We start from the raw sequence: 12,951 nt of genomic DNA on the forward strand, positions 1-12,951 counted from the left end.
TTGCACAACACAATGGAGGCAGAAAACACCCATTGTTAAAAGTAACGTTTTACTTTTACTCAAAGTACATTTTAAATGATCTACTTTTTACTTTTACTTGAGTAGATTTTTTGTCTGATAACTTTACTTGTGGGCGGCACGGTGGTGTAGTGGTTAGTGCTGTCGCCTCACAGCAAGAAGGTCCGGGTTCGAGCCCCGTGGCCGGCGAGGGCCTTTCTGTGCGGAGTTTGCATGTTCTCCCCGTGTCCGCGTGGGTTTCCTCCGGGTGCTCCGGTTTCCCCCACAGTCCAAAGACATGCAGGTTAGGTTAACTGGTGACTCTAAATTGACCGTAGGTGTGAATGTGAGTGTGAATGGCTGTCTGTGTCTATGTGTCAGCCCTGTGATGACCTGGCGACTTGTCCAGGGTGTACCCCACCTTTCGCCCGTAGTCAGCTGGGATAGGCTCCAGCTTGCCTGCGACCCTGTAGAACAGGATAAAGCGGCTACAGATAATGAAATGAGATGAGATGAACTTTACTTGTACTTAAGTAAAATTTCATCAGAGTAACAGTACTTGTACTTGAGTATAATATTTTAGTACTCTTTCCACCTCTGGATGAGAGAACAATTAAAGTAAAGTAACTTTATTGGTCTCCCTAGGGAGAAATTTAGCTTAGAGTCAGGGAACATTGCTGCATCAAGAAAGGGACACAAACACACATCTAATTAACTAAAAGAACATATGTGCAATCTGGCATTTTTGCTCCAGGTGAACTGTGCAAATTAAAAATCCTAACGTTGATACATACAAACAATTCAAACAAGTACCATTAATACATTCATACATACATACATACATACATACATACATACAAACGTACCTACCTAACATCCACTCAAGTAATATCCATACATCCAATCAATAACATCTATCCATTCCTAGGTATCTCACAAAATTAATACCATTCCTACAGTCATGTATATAAATTACATTCATCCACTTCCATACATGTACAAAAGAACCATAGTTCTAAATAACCTGTGCAAAATAGCCAAAGAAAGATAACACATTCTAGTCTTCCATCTATGCATACATACACCATCCATTTATTAGCCCACATACATTCACCTCTGATCATTCAGAAACTTAATTGAAAGCGGGATGAATGAATGTTTATACCTGTTATGTTTACATAAAGGGACACTATATCTCCTCCCTGAGTGTAAAAGTATATATTCAGAATAAAGCACATGGGAACTGTCAGATAAAATACTTTTAGCCTGACTAATTACTGATTGCTCAAAAAGCTCCTGCGGATTCAGAGGGGCGGGAGTTCCCATGATCTTACCTGCTGTCTTAACCAAACTAAAAATCTGAGCCTTCGACTTTACTGTTAGATTTCCAAACCAACTGGAAATACCGTAACGGAGAATTGATTCTATTGTTGCTCTGAAGAAAATCAACATGATATTTTTACAGACACCAAACGGACAAAGTCTACGCAAGAAATGGAGGTGCTGGTGAACTCTGGCGCATACGCTAGACACCTGTGTTCTCCAACTCAGGTTACTGTCAATATAAATACCTAAGTATTTGAAGGTGGTCACCTGTTTTATATCTTGACCATGGATGACCGCTGGCATTTTGTCACCCACTGATCTAGGATCAATAAGCATTTCCACAGTCTTACTTGTATTAATGTGAAGTTCATGTGAATCACACCAGACCACAAACTTGTCCACTGCCGCTTGGTGGATACAAGAATTACCGTTTTTTGTAAGTAAACTTAAGATAACAGTGTCATCAGAGTATTTCACTATAAACTGATTTGGATCAGAGCTGACACAATCATTTGTATAAAGTATAAACAAAAAAGGTGAGCTAACACACCCCTGAGGGGCGCCTATACAGCTCTCTGTAATATCTGAGAGGGCTGCATTAAATTTTACTTGCTGTGGTCTATTAGACAAAAAGGAGTGATACCACCTAATTAGAAAAGGATTTACATTCAACTTAACTTCCTGAGAAGGATATGTGGCTGAATTAAATTAAAAGCAGAACTAAAATCAATAAAAAGGAGTTTAGCATATGCAGCAGGACTCTCCAAGTGTCTCAATATAAGGTGCATTATTGTCGATATAGCATCATTTGTACTCCGATTTTTTATATAAGCAAATTGGTATTTATCTAGCTGTGGTTCTACATATATGCAAAGTTGCTCAATCATTAGCCTCTCTAATGACTTAAACGCATTTGAGGTAATCGCTACTGGCCGGTAGTCATTGTCCTCTTGAGGACATGCTTTTTTGGGCACTGGAATTATGATGGATTTTTTCCAGAGTTTTGGGACTGAATGTGTATCAATGGAGAGCTGAAAAAGTCTATGCCAAACTGGAGTAAGTTCCTCAGCAAATGTCTTCAATACGAAAGCAGATAGATTATCTGGGCCAGTGGCCTTGTTAGTATGCATTGATTTAAAGACCTTGGCAACAGCGTGTGGTTCAATTACTATCCTGTCTGTGTTTCCATTACAAACTACTGTCTTTAAAACTGCAGCACAATCTCCAGTATTATCAGTGTTAAAATGCATATAAAAATCATTTAGTTCATTTGCCCTTGCCCTCCCATTATAAGCAAAAAGGGGCTTCCTTTTAGTATCCATATTGGTCATTTGGGCGGCACGGTGGTGTAGTGGTTAGCGCTGTCGCCTCACAGCAAGAAGGTCCTGGGTTCGAGCCCCGGGGCCGGCGAGGGCCTTTCTGTGCGGAGTTTGCATGTTCTCCCCGTGTCCGCGTGGGTTTCCTCCGGGTGCTCCGGTTTCCCCCACAGTCCAAAGACATGCAGGTTAGGTTAACTGGTGACTCTAAATTGACCGTGGGTGTGAGTGTGAATGGTTGTCTGTGTCTATGTGTCAGCCCTGTGATGACCTGGCGACTTGTCCAGGGTGTACCCCGCCTTTCGCCCGTAGTCAGCTGGGATAGGCTCCAGCTTGCCTGCGACCCTGTAGAAGGATAAAGCGGCTAGAGATAATGAATGAATGAATGAATGAATTGGTCATTTGCCTTATTGAATCCCACAGTTTCTTTGTGTTGGAGTTGGACAGATCATGTTCTGCCCGTCCCTTATATTCCCGTCGGGCTGCTTTTATTTGTAGATTTAAATCCTTTTGTGCAGAACGAACTCCTGCAGTGTGTCCACTTTTAAAAGCTGCTCTTTTCCTGTTAATGCATTCCTTCATCTCTTTTGTAAAATATGGTTTATTATTAGAATATCGCTTAACATTTTTCTGGGGAATAATGGAGTCAACACAGAAAGAAATATATGAATCCTTTATGAATCCATTAATGAATCATCTTTGGAGCAATTGATGTATTTGATGAAGAAAACATTTTGGAGCATATTGTTATTGGACTGTCTTGGGCTGTTTTACATTACACCGTTAATTTTTTTTTCTTATAATGCCATACCTTGTCATGTTTTATTGTTTCAATCATGAACCAAATAGTAAAGCTGTTGGAGTCAAGTCTGTTCTCAAGACCAATATAATTTTTTTTTTTTTTAATTTACTTGGACTTGTTACTGACTTAGTGGCATTTGTATACTTTGGGATTTGGTTTTGCTCAATATAGACTTGGTCTGGGCCAAGAGTTTGTCAAAAAAAAAGAAAATATTTGTGTTACAAGTTTGACAAGAAGTAATTCCTTCTTCTAGAAAACATAGCCTTGTCTTCAGTGCAGTGCAACTCTTGACTTTGAAAAAGAGTAGACGGTTTTTGGTCTTGCTTTCATTTGGACATGATCTTGACTTGGCCTCGACCCCCTAAAGCATTTTTTTTTTTGGTTATTCTTTCTGTTGGATTGACAATGGACCACAAATTTACTGTATGAGCATACTGCTTAGGCAGTGCTTCGCCAACATCCCTAACTGCTTATCTAGTGTCTTTACGCTACCTTTTAAATGAGCAAGGATTGATCTTGCCCAAAAGTAAACGTGTGTGACAATAATAAATGAGGTTTGAATGCCTGGGTGAGTCTGTTGTACTGAATTCTTCAATGGTGTGTCAAAATTCAAATTTCTATTTATGCATCTTACCATAATGGTAGTGTGATTATATGGGAAGTTGTAACAGGAGTACGACATGTTTCTTGTAAACTGGATCCTTGTAAACATGGTTAATGGTACATTGTGAGGTCAGCTGGTTCTGGGCAAGTCACTTTGTTCCCTAGTCACTTGGATCCATAGTTCTTATTCTTCATTCATTAGTCACCTGCTTCATTTGTTGTGGGCAAGGATTACTAAGGAAAATAGCTATTTGCACGCAAAATACAGAAAAACACAGCACTCAGACAGATCTGAAAATTACAGCACTGACTGGGTAGCAGTGACCGGATACATCTACTGGATTTGCCAAGGCTCAATGTGGCAATGGGTTTTTTATTTTTTCCCCCCCACAGAACATTGGGACAATTCCACAAAATAGTCAGTGCAGCAGACATTGAAATTACATACCAGACTGGCCAAGATAAATCACTTCCACCAAGAATATCATAAACATGCATAAACAATAAGTCAGAAGGTCAAAATACATGCTCGGATATAGGAGATATAACTATAAAACCTAGACACTGATGATTTAATGGATGAATGATATTGAATGTAAATGCAAACATGAATATATAGGTCTTTGTCTACCCCCTTTGTCCATGCCCTTGATTATATCTGTAAAAAATCCAGTTGCAGTCCCCCAAAACATGTCCGCTCATACAGTAGGGCAAAAAAGTATTTAGTCAGCCACCAATTGTGCAAGTTCTCCCACTTAAATAGATGAGAGAGGCCTGTAATTTTCATCATAGGTACACTTCAACTATGAGAGACAGAATGGGAGGAAAGAATCCAGGAAATCACATTGTAGGATTTTTAATGAATTAATTGGTAAATTCCTCGGTAAAATAAGTATTTGGTCACCTACAAACAAGCAAGATTTCTGGCTCTCACAGACCTGTAACAACAACTTTAAGAGGCTCCTCTGTCCTCCACTCGTTACCTGTATTAATGGCACCTGTTTGAACTCGTTATCAGTATAAAAGACACCTGTCCACAACCTCAAACAGTCACATTCCAAACTCCACTATGGCCAAGACCAAAGAGCTGTCAAAGGACACCAGAAACAAAATTGTAGACCTGCACCAGGCTGGGAAGACTGAATCTGCAATAGGCAAGCAGCTTGGTGTGAAGAAATCAACTGTGGGAGCACTTATTAGAAAATGGAAGACATACAAGACCACTGATAATTTCCCTCGATCTGGGGCTCCACGCAAGATCTCACCCCGTGGGGTCAAAATGATCACAAGAACGGTGAGCAAAAATCCCAGAACCACACGGGGGGACCTAGTGAATGACCTGCAGAGAGCTGGGACCAAAGTAACAAAGGCTACCATCAGTAACACACTACGCCGCGAGGGACTCAAATCCTGCAGTGCCAGACATGTCCCCCTGCTTAAGCCAGTATGTGTCCAGGCCCATCTGAAGTTTGCTAGAGAGCATTTGGATGATCCAGAAGAGGATTGGGAGAATGTCATATGGTCAGATGAAACCAAAATAGAACTTTTTGGTAAAAACTCAACTTGTCGTGTTTGGAGGAGAAAGAATGCCGAGTTGCATCCAAAGAACACCATACCTACTGTGAAGCATGGGGGTGGAAACATCATGCTTTGGGGCTGTTTTTCTGCAAAGGGACCAGGACGACTGATCCGTGTAAAGGAAAGAATGAATGGGGCCATGTATCATGAGATTTTGAGTGAAAACCTCCTTCCATCAGCAAGGGCATTGAAGATGAAACGTGGCTGGGTCTTTCAGCATGACAGTGATCCCAAACACACCGCCCGGGCAACGAAGAAGTGGCTTCGTAAGAAGCATTTCAAGGTCCTGGAGTGGCCTAGCCAGTCTCCAGATCTCAACCCCATAGAAAGTCTTTGGAGGGAGTTGAAAGTCCGTCTTGCCCAGCGACAGCCCCAAAACATCACTGCTCTAGAGGAGATCTGCATGGAGGAATGGGCCAAAATACCAGCAACAGTGTGTGAAAACCTTGTGAAGACTTAGAGAAAACGTTTGACCTCTGTCATTGCCAACAAAGGGTATATAACAAAGTATTGAGATGAACTTTTGTTATTGACCAAATACTTATTTTCCACCATAATTTGCAAATAAATTCTTTAAAAATCAGACAATGTGATTTTCTGGATTTTTTTTTTCTCATTTTGTCTCTCATAGTTGAAGTGTACCTATGATGAAAATTACAGGTCTCTCTCATCTTTTTAAGTGGGAGAACTTGCACAATTGGTGATTGACTAAATACTTTTTTGCCCCACTGTATGTTGCACCAAAACTCATACATATACTGTACAAACGCTCTAACAGGCATCAAAGTTGGCCATAAAATCCTGTGTGGTTTAGTCTGACTGTGGTTTTGGTTTGTCTAGAACAAATCTGTAATTAAATCTGGCACATAATGAGTCCTTCTGGTCATTTACAGATGGATCACACACACACACAGCAATTATATGGTCTGTGTGGATGGATTATTGGTCCTCCGGGGTGAAGAAGTGCATGGGGATCTCTATCGGATCATGTGTCATATAAAGATAAGGATCGTGTGTGTGAGACACCTATTTCTTTTGTTTATACTGTATCAAGGTTTGGACATGGCACATTATACGTAATTCTGAGGTAATTAATTTAAGTGTACACTTTGGAAAAGGTCAAATATTGAACCACTTCTTACTTTAAATATTATGCATTACAAATGATTAGTTCTGAATATTAACCAGAGAAAAATAAAATCTTGCCAAAACAAACCAACTAGCTAGATAGATGTTATTTAGTGACTTTACTTCAGTTTCAACTGATCTCAATTCAGTCATAAATTCAGTTTCCCATCCATCCATTATCCATAACCGTTTATCTTGTGCAGGGTCGTGGGCAAGCTGGAGCCTATCCCAGCTGACTATGGGCGAGAGGTGGGGTACACCCTGGACAAGTCGCCAGATCATTGCAGGGCTGACACACACACCCCTTTTCCACCAGATCAGTTCCAGGGCTGGTTCGGGGCCAGTGCTGGTTCACAACACATTCAACTTGCGAGCCAGCTGAGAACCAGTTTGCTTTTCCATAGCTCGTGGTGCTAAGAGAAGCCACGTCATTATGTCACTGTATACATCAGTTACATCACTACGTTTGCAGAAACCTTGGCGCAAATATCGAAGCAAAAACAACACGGAAGAAGCAGCAGCAGCAACAATAATAATAATAATGGATGACTTCGCGTTTGTACAGCTGCTGCTTCTCGTCGCTTAAAAATGGTGATCTTTCGCGGTCTTGTTATTGTTGTTGGTCTTAACAACTCTGCCCCCCCGCTGACGTAAGCGGTTCTTTCCTCTGGCCCAGCAGAGAGTTGGTGCTAGCCTGGAACCGGTTTTTCTGGCCCCAGAGCCAGTTCTTTGTCAGTGGAAACAGAAAACCCGGTTCCAAACTAAGCACTGGCCCCGAACCAGCCCTGGAACTGCTTTGGTGGAAAAGGGGCAACAGAGACAAACAACCATTCACACTCTCACCTACAATTAGACACTAATTAGCCTAACCTGCATGTCTTTAGGGGAAACTGGAGCACCTGGAGAAAACCCACACAGAGACAGGGAAAACGTGCAAACTCCACCCAGAAAGGCCCTCATTGGCCGCTGGGCTCAAACCCAGAACCTTCTTGCTGTGAGGCAACAGTGCTAACCACTACACCACCGTGCCGCCCATTCAGTTTCCCTTTACCTCAGTTTGACCATTACCTCAGTTCGAATTTAACTAACCTCAACTTTACCTCAGTTTGAATTTGTATCCGTTCAACTTTAATTCAATTTGGCTTTACCTCTGACTTTACCTCAGTTTAATTTACTTCTTTTTGAATGTACCTCAGCACAAGTTTTCTTCAGTTTGACCATTTCTTTCAGTTCCTATTTACCTCCGTTTGACTTTACTTCAATTTGGCAATTTCCTTGGTTCGACTTTTCCTCATTTGCTCAATTTGAATTTGCCTCAGATTGAAAATGAGCTCGGTTTGATGTTTCTTCAGTTTGAATGTACCTCAGCTTCAGATTTTACCTCAGCTTGACTTTACTACTGGTTGAATTTACCTCAGCTTCAGATTTTACCTCAGGTTGTGCTCTTCTGGCGCCGTATGAGTGGCAGCCAGTTTCAGTAGCTCTTCCTTTTCTTATCATTTTTTGTTTCTTTTTATTGTCTTTAGTCGTACCCTTCTTAGTATTTAATCTTACTTGTTCACATGCTACTATGGATGTGCTTTTGGTGAGGCTACTTTTTACTTATTTTGGGACTTTTTGTAAATTTCTCCACCAAGGGATGAATAAAGTTTATCTTATCTTATTTTTTCCCCAGTTTTTCAATCACCTTTAATTCACATTTACCTCAAGTTGCCTTTACCTCAATTTGACCACTTTATCAATTTGAATGTAATTCAGTTTTCATTTACCTCCATTCGACTATTAGCTCTGTTTGAATTTACCTCAGCTCAGCTTCATTCCAGTTCGACATTACCCCAGTTCACATTTACTTCAGTTTGACTTTACGTCAGTTTGATCATCTCCTCCATTTGAATTGACCTCAAGGCAAATTTACCTCAGTTGGATTCCATTTCTCTTAAAGCGGAGTGATCAGGGAACTCACGTCTGCCATCTGCATTTGTGAATGAATGGAATTGCAGTTGTCTTTATACTTTTTGGTGAAAATCCAAATAATTGTGTTTTCAGATCAATGTGTGACCTGTAGGTTTCGAGCAGTGCTCTGAATAATGAGTTATTGAATGAACACACAACACTAACACAAGGTACTACAGGTCTGTTTATAATTCTGCTGTTTGGAATTATTGTTTCTGAATCAAGATGATGTGGACAGATGTGTGCAAAGTTGAATGGGGTCACATATCGTTGTTTTTTGGTTTATTTTTTTATAGAAGCATTTTGGAGAAAAACAGATATATACATTTTTAAATATGTTTCCCACAGATCTATATCAACCTTTCAATTACTTTCAATTTTCAAACCAATCTTTATGAAACATCTTCCAAGAAAGTCAAGTCAAAATCGTTTGTGGTTAAAATGTATAGTGTCTCGGGACATGTATGACTGTTTTAGAAAGTGGTGTTTGGGGTGCAAGTGTGTGTGTGTTTGAGGGTGTGAGGGTGTGTGTTGAAATGCAGAAAGAGGCTTGGTGTCATTTGATTCTCAAACCAATCACAAACTTCGAAAGCAGTTCCTGTGAAGGGGTTAGAACAGTATAAAGGTGCTCAGGGAAACGACAGAAAGCAGAGGAAGAAGAACCGAAGACGAGCAAGACACAGAAAGTGAAGCTCTGAAGAAGAGGCAAGCTACAAAAGACAAAAAGATGAAGACTTTCACCCTCCTCATCCTCTTTTCTGTGCTGTCTGCCTGCATATCCACAGGAGGTAAGATGGACAAATAAAGAAATTTTCTCTTTACATTTTTAAATTGCAGTTTAAAGAACATCACTAGGGCTGTACGTCTTTACGTTCTGCGTTCATGTTTGTCCTGTGTGCAGTAGTGGATATCGCTGCTGAACCTGACTCTGCTCCTGAAGCTGATCCTGCAGCTGATCTTACAGCCGATTCTGCAGCTGATCTTACAGCTGATTCTGCAGCTGATCCTGCAGCTGATTATGCAGTTGATTATGCAGCTGATCCTGCAGTTGATGCCGCCGCAGCCTCAGACTCTTCCTCTGAATCAGACTCTTCCTCTGAATCAGACTCATCCTCTGAATCAGATTCCGCCTCAGACTCCGCCTCAGACTCTGCATCTGACTCTGCATCAGAGTCCGATTCTGCCTCTGATTCTTCCTCATCTGAGTCCAACTCTAACAGTGTTGAAGGTGAGACACGTGCCACTACATTACACTAAAGAGTTGTTTGGACAGGACTGGCTTTGAGTGTTTAATGTGTGTGTGACGCTGGTGTTTTCCATCCTTCAGCCACAGGTGCACCTGACCACGTGATGGTGAAGAGATCTCTCGCCACGGCTCTGCTGAGAAGACACAGAAGGGCAGGAACGGCAGCAGCTGACCTGACCCCATTTCAGCTGGAGAGGTACACTTCCTGCTCCATGCTATACTCATGCTTTCTTAGATTCTATTCTAGTCCCTGAAGACTGTATAAGACACTATTCAACTCCGTATATTCTTAAGAGAATCTTTTTCTATTCTATTCTATGAAGACTGTATCAGATTCTATTTTCCTATGTTCCTGAGAATCTTATTCTGTTCAATTCTATTCTAAGAAGACTATATCAGACACTATTCTACTACATATATTCCTGAGAATCCTTTTCTATTCTATTTTATGAAGACTGAACCAGATTCTATTCTACTATATTCCTGAGAAATGTATTCTATTCTGTTCTATTCTCTGAAGACTGTATCACACTATTCTATTACGCATATTCCTAAGAAACATTTTCTTTTCAATTCTATAAAGACTGCATCAGATTCTATTCTCCTATATTCCTGAAAACCTTATTCTATTCTATTCTATTCTATTCTATTCTATTCTATGAAGACTGTATCAGACACGATTCTACTACATATATTTCTGAGAATCTTTTCTTTTTTCTTTAAAGACTGTATCAGATTCTATTCTACTATAATCCTGAGAAAATTATTCTATGCTATACTATGCTATTCTATTCTCCGAAGATTGTATCACACTAGTCTATTACATATATTCCAAAGAATCATTTTCTTTTCTCTTACATAAAGACTGTATCAGATTCTATTCTATTCCTGAAAACTTTATTCTATTCTATTCAGTTCTATTCTATGAAGACCTTTTCAGACATGATTCTACGACATATTCCTCAGAATCTTTTTCTTTTCTTTGAAGACTGCATCAGATTCTATTCTCCTATATTCCTGAAAACCTTATTCTATTCTATTCTATTCTATTCTATTCTATTCTATGAAGACTGTATCAGACATGATTCTACTACATATATTCCTGAGAATCTTTTTTTTTCTTTGAAGACTGTATCAGATTATATTCTACTATAATCCTGAGAAAATTATTCTATGCTATACTATGCTATTCTATTCTCCGAAGACTGTATCACACTAGTCTATTACGTATATTCCGAAGAATCATTTTCTTTTCTCTTATTTAAAGACTGTATCAGATTCTATTCTATTCTATTATATTCCTGAAAACCTTATTCTATTCTATTCTATTCTATTCTATTCTATTCAGTTCTATTCTACGAAGACCTTTTCAGACATGATTCTATAACGTATATTCCTGAGAATCTTTTTCCTTTCTTTGAAGACTGTATCAGATTCTATTCTACTATAATCCTGAGAAAATTATTCTATTCTCCGAAGACTATATCACACTATTCTACGATGTATATGCAATGTGCAATATCTCTTCTGTTGGACTCTTTCTTCCTCTTCCCCATATCTAATTCTTATTCTTTTTTATATTTGTATATGTAAATGCCTAATTTAATTTATCTAGAAGTTTTTCTCTCTTTCTATTCTCTGTTTATCCTGTAATGATGCTACTGGAATTTTAATTTCCCTGAGGGAACCCACCCAAAGGGATCAATAAAGTTCTATCTAATCTAATATTCCTAAGAAACATTTTCTTTTCTCTTCTATAAAGACTGCATCAGATTCTATTCTATTCAGTTCTATTCTATGAAGACCTTATCAGACACTATTCTTTATATATATAATATTTTTTTTCTCACACATACATATACATATATATATATATATATATATATATATATATATATATATATATATATATATATATACACATAACTGAGAATCCTTTTCTTTTCTTTGAAGACTGTATCGGATTCTATTCTACTATAATCCTGAGAAAATTACTTGATTCTATTCTCCGAAGACTGTATTACACTATTCTATACTGTATATTCCTAAGAAACATTTTCTTTTCTCTTATAAAGACTGTATCAGATTCTATTCTATTATATTCCTGAAAATCTTATTCTATTCTAGGAATAGCTGTAATTTCAGCCAGTTGTCTGTATGTAGGTCTCAATTTGTACTCCATTTTATTCTATTCTACTGAAAGACATTCCACTCTTGCTAGGGTCACCTTTTAAGGAACACTCCTTAGTTATCTACGTGTTAACTTTATTAAGAAATATATGCATAGGTTTTTAAAAACCTGCTAATTCAACAACTGCATACTTTAAAGTGCAAATGTCCAACAACAGTAATATGCTCTATAATGTGAATGTTAACAATATTTATAATATTTAATATATAACAATATTTTCTGTCATCTAAACTGAAACATTTTCATTATTTTTCTAACAGTCTGAGAGAGGTGTGCGAGCCCAACTTGGCCTGTGAACACATGTCTGACACCGACGGGATCGTGGCAGCTTACAACGCATACTACGGCCCTGTCCCTTTCTAAACGGACTCGGAGAGAAGCTGCTTCTACAAGGACTCAAAGCTAATCCAGATTTAGTTGGAACAGAAATCAGCTTTGCGGTATTTGAACGGGTCTCACTACTTCCCCTGCTTTGCAAAGAGGTGAAGGGAGAAAAATAAAGGACTGTTTTAGCTTTTACCCTCGACAGCTCCAGCTTTTGCTTTGCTGTATGTTTTCACTGAAACCACTAGTGTGTTTCTGGTTTTGTATCAGAGGTGACCGCAACCACAGTGACAACTCATTTAGGTAGTAGTCTAAGAATAGCATGGGTTCATCACGATGTACATGATCTCTGTGGTGTGATCGACATGACAACTGTATACCGTCACAGGGACTGTAAAATGCCACATCTGCTAATGTAGTGTTTCATCGTAGAGCTATTTTGCTTTATCTGCATAGATCAAGGAATGGCACATTAGTAGGCAAGCCA

At 39.1% G+C, this 12,951-nt stretch overlaps 1 protein-coding gene across 1 annotated transcript; it reads left to right on the plus strand.

Annotated features, from left to right (window-relative positions):
- The first annotated feature begins 9,430 nt into the window (after positions 1 to 9,430).
- On the plus strand, positions 9,431 to 12,951 carry bglapl (bone gamma-carboxyglutamate (gla) protein, like). The gene is made up of 5 exons (XM_060918132.1): positions 9,431 to 9,491; positions 9,605 to 9,656; positions 9,753 to 9,931; positions 10,031 to 10,145; positions 12,401 to 12,951. Exons 1-5 carry the CDS (start codon positions 9,431 to 9,433, stop codon positions 12,501 to 12,503), a joined length of 510 nt encoding a protein of 169 aa, XP_060774115.1. The 3' UTR covers positions 12,504 to 12,951.

Source organism: Neoarius graeffei, chromosome 4, assembly GCF_027579695.1.
Source record: "Neoarius graeffei isolate fNeoGra1 chromosome 4, fNeoGra1.pri, whole genome shotgun sequence".
NCBI classification, from domain to species: Eukaryota; Metazoa; Chordata; class Actinopteri; order Siluriformes; family Ariidae; genus Neoarius; species Neoarius graeffei.